At 39.6% G+C, this 20,712-nt stretch overlaps 1 protein-coding gene across 5 annotated transcripts in view; it reads left to right on the top strand.

The window, feature by feature from the left end:
* OSBPL3 (oxysterol binding protein like 3) overlaps positions 1 to 20,043 on the top strand; it is a 178,365-nt gene extending 158,322 nt beyond the window's left edge. For all 5 annotated transcript variants that reach the window (XM_019443630.2, XM_019443628.2, XM_019443629.2 and 2 more), the window contains 6 exons: positions 4,131 to 4,209; positions 5,624 to 5,768; positions 8,658 to 8,802; positions 10,492 to 10,618; positions 12,224 to 12,346; positions 16,267 to 20,043. In XM_019443630.2, the coding sequence (XP_019299175.2) occupies positions 4,131 to 4,209; positions 5,624 to 5,768; positions 8,658 to 8,802; positions 10,492 to 10,618; positions 12,224 to 12,346; positions 16,267 to 16,363 (716 nt within the window). In that variant the 3' untranslated portion in view covers positions 16,364 to 20,043. The remainder of the gene's footprint in view (positions 1 to 4,130; positions 4,210 to 5,623; positions 5,769 to 8,657; positions 8,803 to 10,491; positions 10,619 to 12,223; positions 12,347 to 16,266) is intronic.
* The last annotated feature ends 669 nt before the right edge of the window (positions 20,044 to 20,712 follow it).

Here is a 20,712-nt window from a genome sequence, read left to right as displayed (position 1 = left end):
ATTTTTTGTAATGTTATAGATTTGTTTTAATCAGGAACTATGGCAAGTGCTTGTTAAGATCAAAAGTATGCCCTGGACTTGGGCTTTGTCAGATGGATTTATACCACTTGGTGTTCATGCCTTCATCTCTGAACAGTTACTGATATTTGTCTACTTCATAATTAAGGATTTAGGAGGATAATTTAAGTTGTTCCCTTAAAAAAATTTTTTTCCATCTATGTCTAGGCCACCACCATTTTATTCCTGTAACTTTTTTCTCTAATTCCACAGCCACTTGAAATGCCTTGTGTATTTCAAGAGACACTAAATACTTACAGGCATTTATGAGTCTAGACAACAGGGTTCTTTTTGCTTTTGAAAAATTTAATTTTTTTTCTAAACATCACATTTTATTATTAAAAATTTTTTTTAATGTTTTTATTTATTTTTGAGACAGAGAGAGACAGAGCATGAGCAGGGGAGAAACAGGGAGAGAGGGAGACACAGAATCGGAAGCAGGCTCCAGGCTCTGAACTGTCACCACAGAGCCTAACACGGGGCTCAAACTCACAGACTGTGAGATCACGACCTGAGCTAACGTCGGACGCTTAACCGACTGAGCCACCCAGGCACCCCTAAACATCACATTTTATATTGCTGACTTTTTTTTAGTTGGGGAGTTGTTGTCCCTATATTCAGTTTATATTTTGGATTTGGGAGGAGGGTGGGTTGTTCTGAAGAATAAATAAGACTGAAAATATTTCCTAAATGGATTAATTAATTTTGTTAAGTTATATATGTATTCAAAAGGCAGAGTGTACTTTAGGAGGAGAATTTGAACATCCTGGGTTTTCAAACAATGATTTTCAAACAATGAGCACACATCAGTTTTTAAAGCATTTTTCTCTGCTCACAGTGATAACACCTGAGTTACCACATTGCCTTTTCAAAAAAACTCTGTAAAAGTTAAAAGATATAAAAGAATATTTTGCAAAAAATAATAATAATAATAATCCCCTCCCTCCACCCCAACCCCCAGCCACTCAGTTCCTCTCTCTGGAGACAATATCGCTTTAGGTTGCAAGTACCGTAGTTCCCTTTCGGAATCTTTGCCAGTAAAGTTTAGAATTGAAGCTTGATTAGAAACTTCTCTAACTTTCACTGAAACCCTCTGGGAAGAATTCTTATAAGATCTCTAACTTTCTAATTGCTAAGAGTCACTGACCACGGAAGCATATTATGATGATGATGATGTGATGTATTATGTGATGGGAAGGATTTTCTCCCAAGTAGTTTCTGTGTGCCCCTTACCTTACACAACAGTATTCTCTTCAGCCTCCATTCTCCTTTCTCATCAGCCTTTTCCTGGGCAATCCCACCTATTCCCATAGGCTCATGACTCCCAAATCTTGCTTTTTTTTTTTTTTTTTTTTTTTTTAGTTTATTTATTTATTTTGAGAGAGAGAGAGCAGGGGAAGGGCAGAGAGAGAGAGAGAGAGAGAGAGGGAGAGAGAATCCCCTAAGTAGCCTCCATGCTATCAACACAGAGCCCAATGTGGGGCTTGACCTCACAAACCTGTGAGATCATGACCTGACCCCAGATCAAGTGTCAGACGTTGAACCAACTGAGCCACCCACGTGCCCCTCTTGCTTTTTAATCCAATCTGACATTTCTCTGCCTTTTAATCAGGTTGTTTAAACCAGTTACACTTATTATGATTATTGATGTAGTTGGGCTTAAATGTGGCCTCTTATTATCTGTTTTCTGTTTGTTGCATCTGTTCTTTGTTCACCTTGTTTTCTTTCTCTGCCTTCTTTGGGACTGAGTACTTTCTATGATTCCATCATACCTCCTTTGTTGGCTTATTAGCTAAAACCTCTGTTTCATTGTTTTAGTTGTTACTTTAGGGTTTATATTATGTATCTTTAATAGTCTATCTTCAAGTAATATGCCACTTCACATATAGTGTAATAAACTTACAAAAGTATACCTCCATTTCCCTTCTCCTAACCTGTGACCTCTGTGCTACTGTGAACATAACATTTTATTTACGTACATTTTAAACCCCACAATACAACATTACTGTTTTTGCTTTAAACAGCCAATTATCTTTTTATGGTAACAACTTTATTGAGATAAAATTTGTATGTCATACAATTCCCTATTAAAAAGTATAATTCACTGAGTTTTAGTATATTCACAAAGTTGTCCAGTTACCATCACAATCAATTTTAGAACATTTTTTAATATTTATTGTCCAATTGGCTTCCATACAACACCCAGTACTCATCCTAACAAGTGCCCTCCTTAATACCTATCACCCGCTTTCCCCTCTCCCCCACCCTCATCAACCCTCAGTTTGTTCTCTGTATTTAAGAGTCTCTTATGGTTTGCCTCCCTCTCTCTCTATTTGTAACTTTATCCACCTTTCCCTTCCCCCATGGTCTTCTGTTAAGTTTCTCGGGATCCACATATGAGTGAAAGCATATGGTATCTGTTTTTCTCTGACTGACTTATTTCACTTAGCATAATCCCTCCAGTTCCATTCGTGTTGCTGCAAATGGCAGGATTTCATTCTTTCTCATTGCCAAGTAGTATTCCATTGTATGTATCCATCCATAGTTGATGGACATTTAGGCTCTTTCTATAATTGAGCTATTGTTGAAAGTGCTGCTATAAACATTGGGGCTCATGTGCCCCTATGCATCAGCACTCCTGTATACCTTGGGTAAATTCCTAGTAGTGCTATTGCTGGGTCGTAGGGTAGTTCTATTTTTAATTTTTTGAGGAACCTCCACACTGTTTTCCAGAGCAGCTGCACCAGTTTGCATTCCCACCGACAGAACAGTTTCATCACTCCAAAAGAAACCACCCCCACCTACCTACCAGTACCTACCCCACCCCAGCTTCTAATTTCCATCAACCTCTTCCATCCTTAGGCAATCCCTTACCTACTTTCTATCTCTATGGATTTGCCTATTAGGAATATTTTATAGACGTGAAATCATGTGGCCAAGGGCTGCCTGCTCCCAGCCCTATCACTCCCCTGCATCATGACCATGGCCCCCTACCAGCCTCCCTCCTTTCACCTTGCTCCCCTATGGTCTGTGTATTGTCATGCAGCAGTCAGAGGGATCACCCTCTCTGCCATTGTTTTTCTATTCCTTTTTTTAAAAATTCTGTTATTACTCTATTCTTTTTCCATTTGTGTCTTCCAGTTGGTGCCACCATTTATGCAAATGAGAAAACTATGAGACCATCTACAAATTCTCCCTGTCTGTCACAATCGGCATCTAATTTGTCAATTTGTCAGCTAGTTCTATTCCTACTTCTTTCCTGGTTTTGGGATCATTCCCTTCTACTCTGTCTGCTATGGCCTTAGGTCACTTCACCCTCACTTATCCTTGGAGCAATTACAGCAACCTTGTAACCTGTCACCTTGCTTCTCATCTTTTGTGCTCCTGGTCCATTTTCTGTATTGGTCCCAATTGCCTCTGCAAAGTCTGTATCTAATCGCATGAGTTTTCTGTCTAACCAAACATCTTATTTTCCCCCAGCATATACACACCAGATGTCTTAGCCTGGCTTCTAGAGCCCATTGTTTTTGTACTCAGTCTGTCTTTCAGCTTGTCTTGCTGAACAATCCAAGACCTGTGGGACAGAACCACACCATGTTCTCTTATACCTCTCTCCCTTTGAACAAGCTGTCTTCTGCCTTCTTTTGCTTTTTTTCCTGCCTAGTGAACTCCTGCTTATTCTTCGGAGCCCAGTCTAAGTGCCCCCTTCAGACAGGCCTCTTCTGATGCTTTCCCCCAAGCATGTTGGTCATTCCTACTTCTATGGTTCCATTTCTTAAATATACTCAGTTACAGCCTGTGCCTCTCTTTGTGGGCATTACTTGTTTTCACTTTTGTCTCCCTTTCATACTGTGAGTTCTCCTAAGGGAAGGAACTTACCTTATAATTTCAGTTCCCCGATTCTCTTCCAGATACTCAATTGGTACATATATTGAATGAAAACTTATCCTGTATAATAATGAATTTTATTATGAAGAGGTTCTATATAGTGGTTGATCATTCATGCAGCCTAAGAATTCTCTGATCTGTATGGCTCTCCTTTTAAATATGTACTAATTGGTATTTCATTTCAGATGTGAGATGGAAAAACAAATTCTGGGGCAAATCCATGGAAATTGTCCCCATTGGCACCACCCACGTGACTCTGCCAGCGTAAGTTCTTCTGTGCTTAGGAACTTTATAGAATTTAGGGCCAAGATACAGCTTTAGGAATGGGACTCCCATTGTCCCCCATGGTGTTGAGTATATGTTTTTCCCTTTTCATTGGTTTGACAGTAAGTTCAAATGTACCTCATTTTGACAAGCTCACATTTTCTCTCCTTCAAACAGAAATGCCACCTGGAAACCAAAGTTCATTGAACAAAAGCTCTTTTAAAACTCGTTTCCACTTTCTAACAAAATTAAGAATGGTGGTTTGCCTTAACATTGTTGTCCTACCTAACTGTCAGAATTCCTTTAAAGAAAGATATGGACTTGATCCTACAGAGATTATTGGTACTCATTTATAAAGCCAAATGGCTGTGAGTGTGGCCTCTGGGACTGGGCTAATAGGACTCATGTACTCACCCTGCCACTTACTAATTGCAAAGCCTTGGGCAGGTTACTTAATCATTCTGATCACTAGTTCCCTCATCTATAAAACACGAGAAATAAACCACCTACTTTGCAGGGTTTATGAAGATTAAAGGAATAATGTACATAAAGCACTTTAAAGAGTACTTGGCAAATAGTATATGCCATGTAAGTGTTTGGTCTTATTATCATTATCCTCGTAAATTATATGACTCTGTAAGTCTGAATACTTTCTCATTGTAAAAAGATTTAAGATACGTGTAAGATTTATATATAAAATAGGGGCGCCTGGGTGGCTTAGTTGGTTAAGCATCTGACTTTCGCTCATGTCATGGTCTTGTGGTTTGTGAGTTCAAACCCTGCAACCAGGCTCTGGGCTGACAGCTCAGAGCCTGGAGCCTGCTTCAGATTCTGTCTCCCTCTCTCTCTGCCCCTCCCCTGCTTGTGCTCTGTCTCTCTCTCAAAAATAAATAAACATTAAAAATTTTTAAAGAAAGATTTATCTATAACATAGATATGTGTCTTTGCATATACATATATACATATTTATGTGTGTGCACATATATACACATATGTGTGTATGCATGTGCATATGTGTGTAGAGAGCAGATTGTAGAAGATGCCCCCACCTTCCCCATTGCCTCTTCCGTTTTCTAGTTTGGTGACTTTCGGCAAGTCACCTCTGGCTCTCAGTTTTCTCCTCTGTCAAAGGAGAGAGTGGGTTGTTCGAGGACATCACCAGCTTCCAGTGAAGGCCCTGTCAGCTTCCAGAGTGGCCGTCTCTGACTGCTGCTCCCCTCTGTGACACGGATGACTCCTGGGGGAGTGGAAGTCAGAATGCCCAACATGGCTTAGGCACCCAGTTGGTTCTGGAAATGAAGGAAGGAGTAATTCATTATGTGACTTTTTTTTTTTTTTTTAAATAGCAATATCTGTTTGCATTTGCTGCTGGCTCTTCTGGGAATTGTTAATGTCACCATTTCCTCCTTTTTAGCTTTGGAGATCATTTTGAGTGGAACAAAGTGACCTCTTGCATCCATAACATCTTAAGTGGGCAGAGATGGATTGAGCACTATGGGGAGATTGTCATCAAGAACCTGAATGATGACTCCTGCCACTGCAAAGTGAATTTCATAAAGGTAACCGCCAGAAAGGCCTTGGCAGAGCAGGGCCTCCGGGCACAGGACATCCCAGGGAACTTTTCACCTTCACCCTTGTGCCATCAGGCAAGCAATGCCGGGGGATCCCTGGTGTTCCCCCCTCCCAACCCCTCTCACCTGGACCAGGGTTGTGGCCCCTTCGAGCCTCCCTCCTTCCACTCTTACTCCCCTGTGGTCTGTCCTCAACTGCAGCAGCCAGAGGGACTCTTATACAATGTAATTCATCATGCTACCTTATGGAGGAAGCTTGAAGACATTATGCTAAGTGTAATAAGCCAGACACAGGACAGGTATTGTGTGACTCCACTTCTGAGGTACCTAGAGCAGTCAGATTCATAGAGACAAAAAGTAGAATGGTGATGCCCGGGGCTGGTGGGTTGGGGAATGGCAGTTAGTGTTTCATGGATACACGGTTTCAGTTTGGGAAGATGAAAAAGCTCTAGAAATATAAAATGATGATGGTTACACAACATAGTGAATGTGCTTAGCGTCACTGAATTGTACACTTACAAATGATCACAATGGTACATTTTGTTATTTATGTTTTACTAGAATGAAAAAAACAAAAGTCACGCTGTATTTTCCTAGAGTAAAAGCCTGCCTCCTGACAATGGCCCACAAGGCCCTGTGCACTATGCACTGCCCACCCCCACCATGTTCACACATGCACACAAACACGCACACTGGCACATACACACACATGCGAACACAAGTGCATGCACACACACCTGCACACACACAGCTGGCCGCACATATATGAACACGCACATGCACACATACCTGCCTCTATATGGATATGTGTGCGCGCGCACACACACACACACACACAAACACACTCATTCCTCTCCGATTTCAGCTTCCACCAACCCTTCCTCCCCTTCTGACCACACTGGCCTTTCTCTCTCTCCATTTCCTCCTGCTTGGAGCCCTTCTCCACAGATCCTTCATCATCAGCCCTGTCTACTTAGTCAGTCTCTATCATATCCCATTTTCTTCAAAGTTTTTATTCCCATCTATAGTTAGCTTGCTCACTGTTGGTTTACTTGTGTGTTTTCATCTTCTGTTCCCCACACCCGCCTCACCATCCGTGACTCTGGAGAAGCAAAAGCCTGGTCTAATCTTGCTCACTGCTGTAGGCTGATGTCTGGAAAGGCTCATGAACATTCATAGGGTAAATGAACAGATTGGCCAAAGGCAAAAGTGTGGAATAGTCTGCTTACCTTTCCAAATGCCTCAATTCCCTTAGATTCCTCTTCCCCTTAAAATTATCATGTACTTAACATGGTCTTAAAGGAACATTTGCATTTAATTACGGTCAAAATCAGAAGCCAAGAGATTAGGCTCTAATTGTGGCATTTCATGCAGGACCTCTCTACACCACCTGTAGCCTGTAGGGGATATTATGGAGAGATAGATGGAGGTCTGTATTATATCCTATAAATCAGACTAGTAATGTTTGAGGTAATATAAAAATGACTCTGCCTTGAAAACTTCATGTAGCTCAGCACCCTGAGCCAGGTGAAGGCCACCTGGTTCTCAGCACTTTCCCCAAGGAAATGTGCTTGAATCCCATTTCTACCATCTACTTAGTACTCACACACTTAGGGCCAGAGAATAGATTTCTGTGGCTACAAGAAATGAGGGGATTGGCACACTGGACGTACCTCTGGTGTTGAAAGAGAATCTGAAAGATGTGGCCCTTCCCAATGGAGCACAGCCCTTCCTCTGTGGCATCCCCTTGTATTGCCAGCATTGGATTTGTCAGCAAATGTCTATAATAGAAAACCAGACTTCTGCTTCAGAATACACTTAAGAGCCTGGACGGTATCTGTTGCCACTTTCCTCCATTATTACCTGAGTAGAGACCTCAGGTTTACATTTCTGATTCAGCTGTGTGATGCTGCTGTACTCTGTCCTTCCTTCCATCTTCCTCGTAGACACAGAAGGGGGAAACCAAACCACCAGAATATGGCCCCAAAATGCCACTCAACTTTATTGGTTTCCAAATATGGATTCTGTTTTGGCTGAAAATAGCACTGGGAGTTTTGATTTATGAAGTAATGCCTTCCGTTCTTTTTTAGAGATTTTTTTTGGGGGCAGCCAGGTAATGGGGAGATTAAAAAAAAAAAAAAAAAACCCACACAACTCTAGGGAGTTAGACCACCCTCTGCTGGCCACCTTGTGGTACTGTATAAAACCCACAAGGCTGAGCTGAGCTGAGCTGCTCTCTCAGCCCAGGACCATTCCACAGTGTAAATAAGGGTTGCCTAACGTTCCAATGGATTCGATGAACAAATCTAGTTTGGGGGAGAAATAATCGGAGAAACTGAAAATTGGTTGCTTTATTATGACCAATGTTAACGAGCCTCCTTCTTGGTTTACAAAAAGCTATCTAGTTACCATCTAGAAAAATAAAAAAATACAAGTTATTTCTCTCTTAAATTGCAGTAGTCAGAGCCACAGGGACATCCAGGGAATGGCTATTCCAGAGGAGGGGCTTAGAGGCCAACCACATTATTTGGCCGAAGTGTGAGACCTGAGACTTTCCTTCTGACGTTGCATGTAGCAGAAGTAGGGAGAAAACCCGTATCTTTCACAAATGTTGCTTGTTCAGTTGCACACTGTAAATAAAGAGTTAGCTGTTAATTTCTATGAAGTAATTAAAAGTATGATTTGTTTAAAAAGCCAGAACCCAGAACCAGCACACTATATACAATGCAGAATCATTCTTTTTTTTTATTTTATTATTTTTTTTTAATGCAGAATCATTCTTGTGGTTTTTTTCTCTTTCCTTTGCTTTTCCTCTTAATATCTGTAATAAGTTGACCCCAAAGTACTAAAAACAGATAACTTATATTTGAATCCTAGGCAAAATACTGGAGCACTAATGCCCGTGAGATTGAAGGTACGGTATTTGACAAGAATGGAAAAGCCGTGCATCGGCTCTTCGGGAAATGGCACGAAAGCATCTACTGTGGGGGCTCCTCCTCGTCCACCTGTGTCTGGAGAGCAAGTTAGTATTCGGGTTAATCAGTTCTGGGCCAGGGGTGGGGGACATGGCCAGAGGAACCGCAGGCGGGCTGGCAGCAGTGTCTATCTCGTACCTCTAGCCTCTACCTGCTTTGAACTCCATTCGAGCGGCCAGCCCTTCTTTCATTCAGTAATCATTATCTCAGCCTCATCCTTATGCTTCTCAACAACACCTCAGTTGGCCTGCTAGGTCCTGGGTTCTTAATCCTGGAACAAAGCCATTGGTCACTTAATCCGTGGTCACTCTCTCTGAGGAAATCTTCCAGGCCACACACATCACTCCTGTGCCTATCTTGGGCACTAAGGAGTGTTAGTGAAGCACAGGAAGTCATTCTAGAGTAAGAATGAATAAAGAGGAAACTGTCAGTAGACAAGAAGAATGACCTGGGGCTTCTACAAAAGTCAGGGGTCTCCCGGATTCACCCAATACCATTAGCCACTCTGATGTCTCTTGTAATTCTAGAAAAATAGCCCTTGAGCAGCTGTGGGGAGAAAGGGCTAGGGAAGCCAAACCTTCATAATATGTCCCCAAAACCTTTTAAGACGTTTGTCCATCTTTTAAGTGTTGGTCATATTATAAAACCATCATTTTGAGATACCACCACGAGAATGCTTTGGGCTGATCAAAACAAAACAAAGTAAAACAAAACCATTCTAATAGTGACTTAAATCATTAGGATGTGTGCTATTACTTAACAAGGAAGGGGTAGGATGGGCCTGTGTTTGTTATACAGGCAACTTACCTGTGTCAAGAGCACAGACCATTGAGGACACATTCTGTCACTCCCAATGTAGCAGTGATACATTGCAGGGGCCCAAGGCTCTGGGTGGTGGCAGCCTGGCAGCTTGAAACTGTGGCAGTGGCCCCATCCTTTGAAGGGTAGAGGCATCCTTCCCCCACTGGGCCTTGTCGTCTGGGCCTGTGGTGGCAGTGGTAACCCTGATGATCTCTGAATCACCTTCCCACTCATTCTTCCCTTTGCTTGAGGGTTAACACATGTTTGCAGCTGGGTAACTTGATGGAAGCATCCTGTAAAATGCCAGTGGTCCAACAGCCTTACTTCATTCGGTCCCCTTGACATCCAGCTGGCGGTATTTCTGCCGGTATAATCCCACGTCTATTCCCGGCTTCCACTGAGTTAGTTTTAAATATAAATGTGTAAGATATGGAGGGACAAGACTTGGTAAAAGGAAGGGCAGGAATGGAAAAAAGAATAACATTGACCACTTGCTATGGGTTCAACACTATTTTAGGTACTAGACAGAGTTCCAGGAGGATTTGACATTTCTTAAATGAAAAATGGATTCTCCAGAGTGAGAGTGTTGTTAGTCAGGAAAACATGGACCCAGAGTTCTTTTTCACATGTTTATTTTTGTAACAAATTATTTTTATAACTTGCACAGTATAAAAACTTCACAGCATTACATAAATTCCCTATCTGACCACACAAAAGAGGTCTTATCCTTGTAGGTAGAAGAAAACTTACAGAGAAAAAGATTTATGGAGGAACATTCAACACCTATTTGTTAGCCAGAATATTTTAATAGAAATGGAAGAATTTAGAGCTGAGAGAGAAAAAATAATAGCTGGTTTGAGTTGAAAAAGGTGAAGGAATTAAAATGTAATGTAAATGAAAGGAAGTTGGAAATGAATGATTTCTTTTTCTTTTAGATCCCATGCCAAAAGGCTATGAGCAATATTATGGCTTCACACAGTTTGCCCTAGAATTAAATGAAATGGATCCATTGTCAAAGTCTTTATTACCACCTACTGATACTCGATTTAGACCAGACCAAAGGTAAGGACTTTTTAAAGATCTTTATCTCCAGAGATGTAAAACTCTTTATAAAGAGTCTTACTAACAACTCCCAGGCCATCAGAGGAGCTCGAGAGAGACAATGTCGTTAGGAGTAGAGGTCTAGGAGGACTGAAAACAATCATGTCATGGAAGGTATGGAGCCCAGCTTAATTCTATGTGTGGCCTGGCCTTTATTCATCAGTAAAGCCTTATTTCTATTGAAATATCCCCCCAAAGTGTTTATTTTTAAGAGTTTTACTGTCTATAATAATATAGAACTTATAACTGTATTTGAAAGAGTGAAAAGCACCCAATTCCTTTACACTTCAGATTTAAATTATTTTGGTGCACAAAACCTAACTTCTCATTCTAGGTTTGCTGGCCACAAGCAGTGTCAACTTTCTTAGTCTCAGTTTCCTATTCTGTATAATAGAAATAATTATCTCTGCTCTGGGGCCTAATTAAGACTCAAAACCCAGAAAGGAAAAAGGAAAATTATATATTTGACTTTATTTAAAAAAAACAAACAAACTTCTTCATGGCAAAGTAAAAAAATATTTTTATACCCAGAGTCAAAAAGACAAACGACAAACTGGGAAATCTATATTTCAACTCATTTCATGAATTGGTTTCAAAAATCAAGACTAACTCACTAAAAAAAAAAAAAAAAAAAAAAAGACATAGGAAAATGAACTGTTCACAAAGTAGGAAATGCAGATATCCCTTAAACATATGAAAAGATGCTTAGTCCCACTGAAAGAAATGCCTATTTTCAAAATTTTTTTTAAAAGTTTATTTTGGGGGGGGGGAGAAATAGAGAGCAAGCAGGGGAGGGGCAGAGAGATAGAGAAGAAAAAAAAAAAGGAAAAAAAAAACCCAAGCAAGCTCTGCGCTGTCAGCATGGAGCCCGATGCAGGGCTCAAACTCACGAACTGTGAGATCATGACCTGAACTGAAATCAAGAGTTGGATGCTTAACCGACTGAGCCACCTACGTGCCCCAAGAAATGCATATTTTTAAAAAATATATAGACATACTAATTCTTAATGTATCAGGTAGCAAGATTCAAAAGTTTGATGTACTCTGAGGCTACAGGCAAAAGGTATGGTGAGGAAACAGGTGGGATGAGAGATGGGGATGAAAGGGACAAATTCCTTTTTATAGATCTGATTTTTTGAGCCATGTCTATGTCACCAGTTCAAAAAATAATATCTTGGGGCACCTGGGTGGCTCAGTCAGTTGAGCGTCCGACTTTGGCTCAGGTCATGATCTCGCAGTTCATGAGTTTGAGCCACACATCAGGCTCTGTGCTGTCAGTGCGGAACCCACTTTGGATCCACTGTCCTTCTTTCTCTCTGCCCCTCCCCTGCTCACTCTCTGTCCCTCTCTCAAAAATAAATAAACATTTAAAATAATAATAATAATAATAATATGATGATGATGATGTCTTCCCTAACTACCCCAAAATACTGTTTTAAAGGTTGAAGGGGGGTTCTTACCTATAGGGAAGCATTTTGAATATCCAGTCTTAGATACAGAATTCTAGAAGTAATGATTACAGTATTTTCTCGGAATTTGTGTTGCTTTTTTTCCCTAATGCCTCAGGTTCCTAGAAGAAGGGAACTTGGAAGAAGCTGAAATACAAAAGCAGAGGATTGAACAGCTACAGAGAGAAAGGCGACGGGTCTTAGAAGAAAATAATGTGGAACACCAGCCGCGGTTTTTCAGGTGTGTGCGCGTATTGTGTGGGTCATTGGTGGATAGGTACTGGTGACACCTGATGCTTCCAGTATGAAGAGAGTAAATGGGCTGTCCCCTCCCCAAAGGAGAGCCTTCTTGGTGTTTTTCTTGCTTCAGAGTGCAGAAACTTCTCCCCTGGAAAATGGAAATTCTGAGTGGTCTAATTCTTTCTTTTTTTTTAATTTTTTTTTTTTTTTTTTTTGAGAGAGAGAGAGAGAGCACAAGTTGGGCAGAGGGGCAGAGAGAGGAGAGAATCTTAAGCAGGCTCCACACTTAGCACAGAGACCGATATGGGGCTCGATCTCATGACCGTGGGATCATGACCTGAGCTGAAATCAAGAGTCAGGTACTCAATGGACTGAGCCACCCAGGTGCCCTGCAAGTGGTCTAATTCTTGAATTGCAGAAGTTACAAAACACTTCAGTTTGGATTTGGAACATTTACTGTTAGTTTTAAAATAACTTGCCATTAAAGTCCTGTTAAAAATAGACTTAAAGATCTAGAAGGGGCATCAGAGATCATCAGCCCTTTACCCCCTCTTTTATATTAACTGGGCAGAAGCAAAGGCCCAGGGAACATAGGAGGCCCCAGTGAAATGTCCTGGACTGGCACCTGGCTCTCCTGGCTACTGGCCAGGGCTTTGTATGGTTTTAGGGGCTTTTTTATTGGTTTAATAAAAAAAAAAAAAAATCAACATTAAAACAGGCACACACAGAAAAGCCACAGGCTTCTGCCCTACCCCTTCCACCCCAGTCTTGCTTTCAGGGAAGCCAGGGTTTTTTTGTTTGGGGTTTGTTGGTTGGTTTTTCGTTTTTTTGTTTTCTGTTTCTGTTTTGTTTTGGTTGCCATTGTGTTTTAATGGATAACATGAACACTTCTAGGAGGAATTAGCTACTGATCTGTCAGCAGCAGAAATAAAGTCTGTATTCCAAAATAGCAAAAAGTACTATTCATCCCCAAAATATAATGCTTTTTCCCCCTGGAGTCAATGTGGGTTTTGCCAGATCCCTTCTGATCATTTCCCCAGACTCAGGAGATAAGCAAATGAAGATCAACCAGAGTTTCATCCCAGAATATTCATAACTTTGTTTAAAAATTTTAAAAACAAGACATCTTTAACTATTTTTTAAAGGCAAGAGATAGATAAATGGATAGATTAACAGACTGATCAGTTGATTTACTGATCAATTGATAGATATACACATATACCTTTAAGTAGGCTAATTTTTTTTTTTTCTTTCATAAATCATCTAGGGTCTTGTGTCTGGTTTTTTTTTGTTTTCTTTTTTTTTAAGTAGGCTTCATGGCCAGCATGGAGCCCAACATGGGGCTTGAACTCACAACCCTGAGATCAAGACCTGAGCTGAGATCAAGAGTCAGACACTTCACTGAGCAAACCAGGTGCACCTCATGTCATTTTTAAACAAGGGAAATTACATTTATAAAGATGTTCATTGCAGTATATTCAGGATCATTAAAAACTGTAGGTAACTAAACTGTCTCAAGAACTAGGTAGGGAGATTCATCAATTTTACCTAATGTGAAAGTCCACAAAGTCTGTGGAGCTCTATGGGAAATAAATTAACATTTAAATGCAAAATATAAACCATTATCTAGGCTGTTGTTGAAACCATCTAGAATTATGTCTGGAATGGAAAAGGACAGAACATGGATGCAGCCAGGTGGCTCTTTTTCCTCTTGATTGTCTGTTAAATTATCACGCTATTAGATGTGGCAAATAAAGAGCTGGAGAAAAGGCAAGAATTCTTCAGCAGTAGTGGTCCTGGCAAAGAGGTGACAGAGGAATGTAGGAACAAGGGAAGTGTCCACAGAAATTCCAAGTGGCAACTACAGTTCCTACAGAACTGGGCTCCTCTGTTTCATAGTCAAGTACTGGGTATGCAGACTGGCTTATTTTAGACACATCCCTTTATTAGAATAGGGAAACAAGTGTGGTAAGAATCCCTGTTCCTGGGAGGTTGAGAAACAGGCACTCTCCACTTATGCTTTTGAAGCATATGAAATATCAGTCAAAATTATAAATGTACACCCTCTTTGACATAGTTCTACTTACTGGAATTTTTTTTTTTTTTTTCAACGTTTTTTTTTTATTTATTTTTGGGACAGAGAGAGACAGAGCACGAACGGGGGAGGGGCAGAGAGAGAGGGAGACACAGAATCGGAAACAGGCTCCAGGCTCCGAGCCATCAGCCCAGAGCCTGACGCGGGGCTCGAACTCACGGACCGCGAGATCGTGACCTGGCTGAAGTCGGACGCTTAACCGACTGCGCCACCCAGGCGCCCTACTTACTGGAATTTTTAATGTGACTATACTCACATATGTATAAAATTACATATTGTTATATGTTTATCATATTATTATTAACATATGTCTGTGATAGCTAGAGATTAAAAACAACCTCCTAAAGGCTCACCAGTAAGATACCTGTTAAATTGTGGTCCATTTCTACAATGGAATATCATGCGACTGTTTAAAAAGAAATCAGGGTCACCTGGGTGGCTCAGTCAGTTAAGCATCTGACTCCTGATTTTGGCTCAGAGCATGATCTCACAGTTTGTGAGTTCAAGCCCCAGGTCGGGCTCTGTGCTGACAGTGCTGAGCCTGCTTGGGATTCTCTCTCTTCTTTGCTCTCTGCCCCTCCCCTTCCTCAAGAATAAACAAATAAACAAATAAACTTAAAAAAAAAATCAGGATTCCCTATTGCCACAGAGTCCCCAAACTTTTGGGGACTATAAAATACAAATGGTAAATATTGTTAGCTTTGCAGGCCATAAGGTCTTAGTTGTAATTATTCCATCCCACTGAGCGGCATAAAAGCACCAATAGACAACCGTTAAACAAATGGGCATGGTGGTGTTCCAATAAAAAGGGATTAAGATTAAAGGGTATCTACTTATAAAATAAATACGTCACAGAGATGAGAAACACGGCATAGGGAATATAGTTGATAATATTGTAATAATGTATGGTAACAGATAGTGACTACGCTTATTATGGTGACCACTGATGTAGTGCTGTGTACAGAATTGTTGAATCAATATATTGTACACCTAAAACAAATATAACAATTTATGTTAATTATACTTCAACTTAAAAAAAAAAAAAACAGCATTACAAAGATAGGCAGAAGCCTGGATTTGGCCCTTGGGCTGTAGTTTGCTGAACTTACTGTGACAACAGAAAATGATCTCCAATATGTATTGTTATGTCAAAAACTCAAAAGGTAGGACACCATAGAGTGCTGTCATTGTGGAAGAAATGGGAGAGGAGTGGAGTATGTATGTGTATGCATGCGTGCTCACACATGCATGAAATTTCTCTGAAAGAATGAAGCTTATAAGATCATCATTGCCTCTGAAGAAAAGGACTGGAAATCTGGGAGATAGGAATAAGAAGAAAACTTTTAGCTATCTACCCTTTTGTACCTTTTGAATTTTCATCTATTTAATATATTATCTATTCAAAGGATAGTGAACCAAGGCTATTCTCTCCTGACTCTTATGTCTTCCATTTCCTTTTGTTTTTAATGTTAACTTATCACTTCATTGAACAATCTAGTTGATTTGTAGCTTTTCCATAGTCACACCCAAGGTGTGGCTGTCATCCCAGCCATGTTTTATATATGACAAACTGTTCCCTTATCCATGCTTCTCTCAAGCACCATTTTTTCACAGCCTCTAAGTTTGAGAAGTCAAAGTCAGAAGTGACAAAATGGCCTCCAGGCTTCCTGTTCCCTCATAGTTCCCATATGAGATTATCAGGGACATTGTATGTCTGTAAGAATGATAGCCTGGCCCAGGGTTGGGAGGAAGAAAGGAGGGAAAGGGAAGGAGAGAATATGACAGTGTTTTCAGTAGCCTTCAAGAAATTCTTTTATCCTTCACAGGAAATCCAATGATGACTGTTGGGTGAGCAACGGCACCTATTTGGAACTTAGAAAAGATCTTGGTTTTTCCAAACTGGACCATCCTGTCTTGTGGTGAAAAAGGAAAGAAGAATGATACACCTGTACTTCTCTTGTGTTTGCTTTCTGAAGCCACAAACCTGTGTCTATATATTTAAAAGAAATTATCTAGAATGATTACCTGTGCTTAGCATTGTATTTAAGTATGTATTTTCTTCAATAGTTTCCTTTATAATTTCAAATGTTACCACAATTGTTTATATGAATGTAGAACACCTTGATATTTCATTTTATATATAAGCTATTTAATAAAAATGAAAGACTGAATGTTAATGTGTGGGTTAAAAAAGAAGCTTTAACACTAATTTTCCAAAGGTTAGGAAAATTCAAATTAAATTCATGCCTTATGAAATTATGTTGGAGAAAAAAAATTTATCTCTCCCAGGTGCATTAAGAACTAAGAATACCCAGGGTTACTCACTCATGCGTAAGCTACCCAAGTTTAATTTGGTAGCTCAGATATCTTTTTGCCTCCGACAGCTCTTGAATTGCTCATCCAGAACAATTCTGCTGGTGCTGGAGTCCGAAGAATACTTCCATTTTGGTGGTTGGGAGGCTGGTAGGAGATTAGTAGGATGTACGTTTTTATATGACATAGATACGGCACCTTCCTGAAGAGGAAAAGCATTTGAGCTCATCCCTCCCTAGAGTTCTTATTGCCTTATGTGCAAAACTGTACCCTGTTACTCAGAGAAATTGTCAATCTGAGAAATGCCCATTAGTTAAACACTATAATGGCATCCCAGAGACATAGTAGGAAATCTCTCCTTAGTGAGAACCAAATTCTTGACAAGAAACTGTTTTCTGCTTCCCTCCAGCCCCACCCCTAGATTCCCCACTCCCTACTTTTCTGTTGAGTATGGAATGTTCCAGTTTAGCATAAAACATATGGTGCATTCCACACAGCAGTTTGACTTTCTAAAAGTTTAGCAAAATAACTGATTGTTTTCAAGAACTCAACAGTTTTTTCTTAAATACTGTTTTGGTATTTTCTACCTCTTAATAACACCATATTTTAGATCTTGTATAAGAAGTTTGACCATCTGCCTTATAGACAAATGTAGAGAATTGATGTTCTTCCTTTGTGTTGTGTTCTGATGAAGCTTTGTCTTATCTCTTTCCTACACTTTCTTCTTACTCATTTCCCTCTTTTGTGAGTCTTGCAGCAGTCTTGAATAATACAGATTATAACTCCTGAAAGGGGAAACTTTGTCTTTTTAAATATGTTATTTTAAAGTACGATAATAGAATCTGTGCAGTAGTTGAAGTGTGTTATCAAAGTAGTTCCAACTTCTGCCCAGATTACATTAAAACCAAAGCGTAATTTTTAAGTCTTTGACTCTATTGTCCATAACAGTCCTATGGAATATCACGTATAATGGTGTGTTAAACAGTTTTCGCCAGAAAACACTTACAGATATTTAAATAATTTCAGAGCATGTAGAATTCCAGGAATGAAAAGGAGAATAAGTATCGGGAAAAAAAGAACACATGATTTTTTTCAGTTTACACCAAATAATCAACTAGTTGGACAGTATTGCTCTTTCAAAATGTAGAGTTACTGAAAGTGAGTCATGGCCTTTTGGAATTTGCAGATGATTAGCATTTTAAAACAACAAATGATTCCTTAAATATTTCATTCATTCATTCCATTTTATCAAGAAGTCAAGATGAACACAATGTGAATGTCATTTCCATTTCTAAGCAGTTAAAGGACACAATCAGATTCTTTGGTACGTGCTTTGTTCTTTTCTTTTCAAGCATATATCCAAAGTCTGCTCACAGAGAGGAAGAAGCAGGCTGTAGATGTAAGGATACTCTAGGGGAAAACAAACCTAGTTTTCACAATGTGAAGGAAAATGTGGACTTTTAGCCATATCGACTATGAAATAGGCCTCCTCCAGAGGCTGGCTCAAAAAAGAAACAACAACAACAAAACCAAGATGGGCAGCCTGAATGGGTGTAGCATTGTTATATAGTATTTGGAAATTTTTTCATTGTCCCCGTGCTGTTATTTCAATTGATTTTATGCTTTATATTGGAGTCACAAAGATAAATGGACCAAATATCACCTTTGTAGTCCTCTTATTTGAGATGGAAACAGAGGTGAATTAGAATATAGTACAGAACTATATGCAAATTTAAAAAGCTATTAGTACCAGCATCTGTAAAGGGCTTTTCTAAAATTTAAACAGTTTAGTGAGTCATACTGTTATAATCTTAAAAGTACCTTGAGGGGGAAATGGCTTCTTTTTTCCTTTAGTCCCTATTCTCAAAAGCACCTTCCCATGTCATCTGTAGCTCAAGGGTATTTCATATTTTTAAGATAAAGAAAACAAACGTGGCATTCTTTGGGAAGAATTGAAGTAGAATCTGACTTTCTGAACTTTGAAAATCCCAATTAAACAATTGCAGTCACTGCACCATCTAAGATATGCTGTAACCAACCTCCATTTTATTCCTGATGATTCTATCCCAAATCCATGGGGAATTACACAGATACTCTTGGGAATGGGACTTTGCACCATCAACCACATTGTACTTCAGAAGTTCCTATGGCCACTATCGATTACCCCAAGTTGCAGGTGATTCATTCAGGAAGAAACCAGCACTCTCCAGTGTATCCAGACAGCACATGGCTTCCCTCTGCTGACCCCAAAGCACAGTCTGGTATTTCCCGAGTCAAATGTAATAATCAGAATCACAGGGCGGCTCTCCATGCCATTTGCCTCCCAAAAGTCAGGCCAGTTCTGGTACTAATTTAACCAGAGTTCACTTTAGGACAACAGTCCAGTTATCTATCAAGGAAAGTACCCCAATAGCCCACAATCTTTGCTTCCTGTGGGGCTCTCTGGAAGAGAAAAACAAACCTCAAAAATACTTGATTGTTTATTTCATTTGAGCTGCTGCCTTTCTCACATTCTGCTTATAATTACCATCAGTAAATCATTTACTTGAACTTCAAGTATTGTCCCTCATCCGTATTTTCCAGATTTATGATGAGTGGTCTTGTTCGACCATTAACAGTGTCAACCCTAAAAGAAAAACCATAAAGTTTTTATTTCGCTGTTGAATTTTGTTGTAGGCTTACTAACATATTCCAGAAGTTCTATCATGCCCTCAAACTATCGTATAATTTTCTCAGACCTTTTTTTTAAAGTTATGAGTAGGAGCAATAAAGTTGTTCTTGTGATGTTAGGAATAATAGTTCCAATGTATTGGCATAATTTATTTGAATCTTTAATTTTGATATTAACATCAGCATAAATCTATTTTTGCTACCAGATGATAGCTATTTTCATGTGCTCAACTTCCCTCTGCATATATGAATCTGTTATTCGGTGTTAGTCTTTATTTCCCTGTGTTGGAAATATGTATCACATAAGTATCTGTAAATCATGACAGAAAATGCAAACCACTTCCTGAGACTTCTGTTTGGGTTATGCAATGATAAAAAGTTGCTAATTTATTTTACTCATGATGGTTTTATCTTCCTCTGTTACCCTCAGAGGATACTTAAAAAAAAAAAAAAAAAAAAGGATGTCTGTAAATCTTCTATCTAGCTGTGTATAAGATTATTTTCTGTTTAAATCCCACCCTTCCACCCATACCTCATTATCTCCACAAAGCTCCTACTAATTTGTTTATCCCCCTCATGTAGCTAGTTGACTGGGAATAAACAACATGGAAAAAGGCCAACTTTGTCTTTGTTTTTCCAGATTAATGGGTATTAGTGGCTGCTGAAAGGGACAGAGTAAGACTTTAAACTAGGTTCTTTGGAGGAAGAAACACACCAGGTTACCTAAAATGATAGAGATTTGAAATAAGAATACCCTGAGACATAAACTGGGAACCCAAAAAGTTGCCGCACATTTTCAGGATGTACTACAAATGTAGGTCCCCCAGCCCTCAGGACAAGGGAGCCCTGTGTTTACCCCAGCACACTATGGAAATAAGATTTTCTGCGGGCCCTAACATGAAAAAGGAAAGTGCTGACTGCTTACACCAATTTAACGGCCCTTATGAGTGACTGGCTCCTCTCCTCCTCCCATATCCAAGTTGTGTCCTTTGCAATGCTAGGAACATTCTTCGTCTTCACTAAAGGCCCACCTGGTTCACTGACAAGATAAATACATCATGTTCCACAAGGCACTGGATCGCAGTTATGTGCATAAACTCACATCTCTGTATCCCTAAAAATACTTAGACAACCAAAGGCAATTTATGAAACTTGGTTGGATCCTGGCTTAAAAGAAAAATAAGCTATAAAAGACATTTTGAGGATAATTAGTGAAAATTGGATAGAAGCCTAATGAAATTATTGCTAATTTTCAAATATGTGTTGTTGATATTGCCTGTTGATCTGAA

This window comes from Panthera pardus, unplaced genomic scaffold (assembly GCF_024362965.1).
Source record: "Panthera pardus isolate Hobbes unplaced genomic scaffold, ASM2436296v1 HiC_scaffold_8, whole genome shotgun sequence".
In the NCBI taxonomy this organism is placed as follows: domain Eukaryota; kingdom Metazoa; phylum Chordata; class Mammalia; order Carnivora; family Felidae; genus Panthera; species Panthera pardus.
Note: the sequence above shows the minus strand (reverse complement) of the source record. Positions and strands in the feature narration are given on the sequence as shown.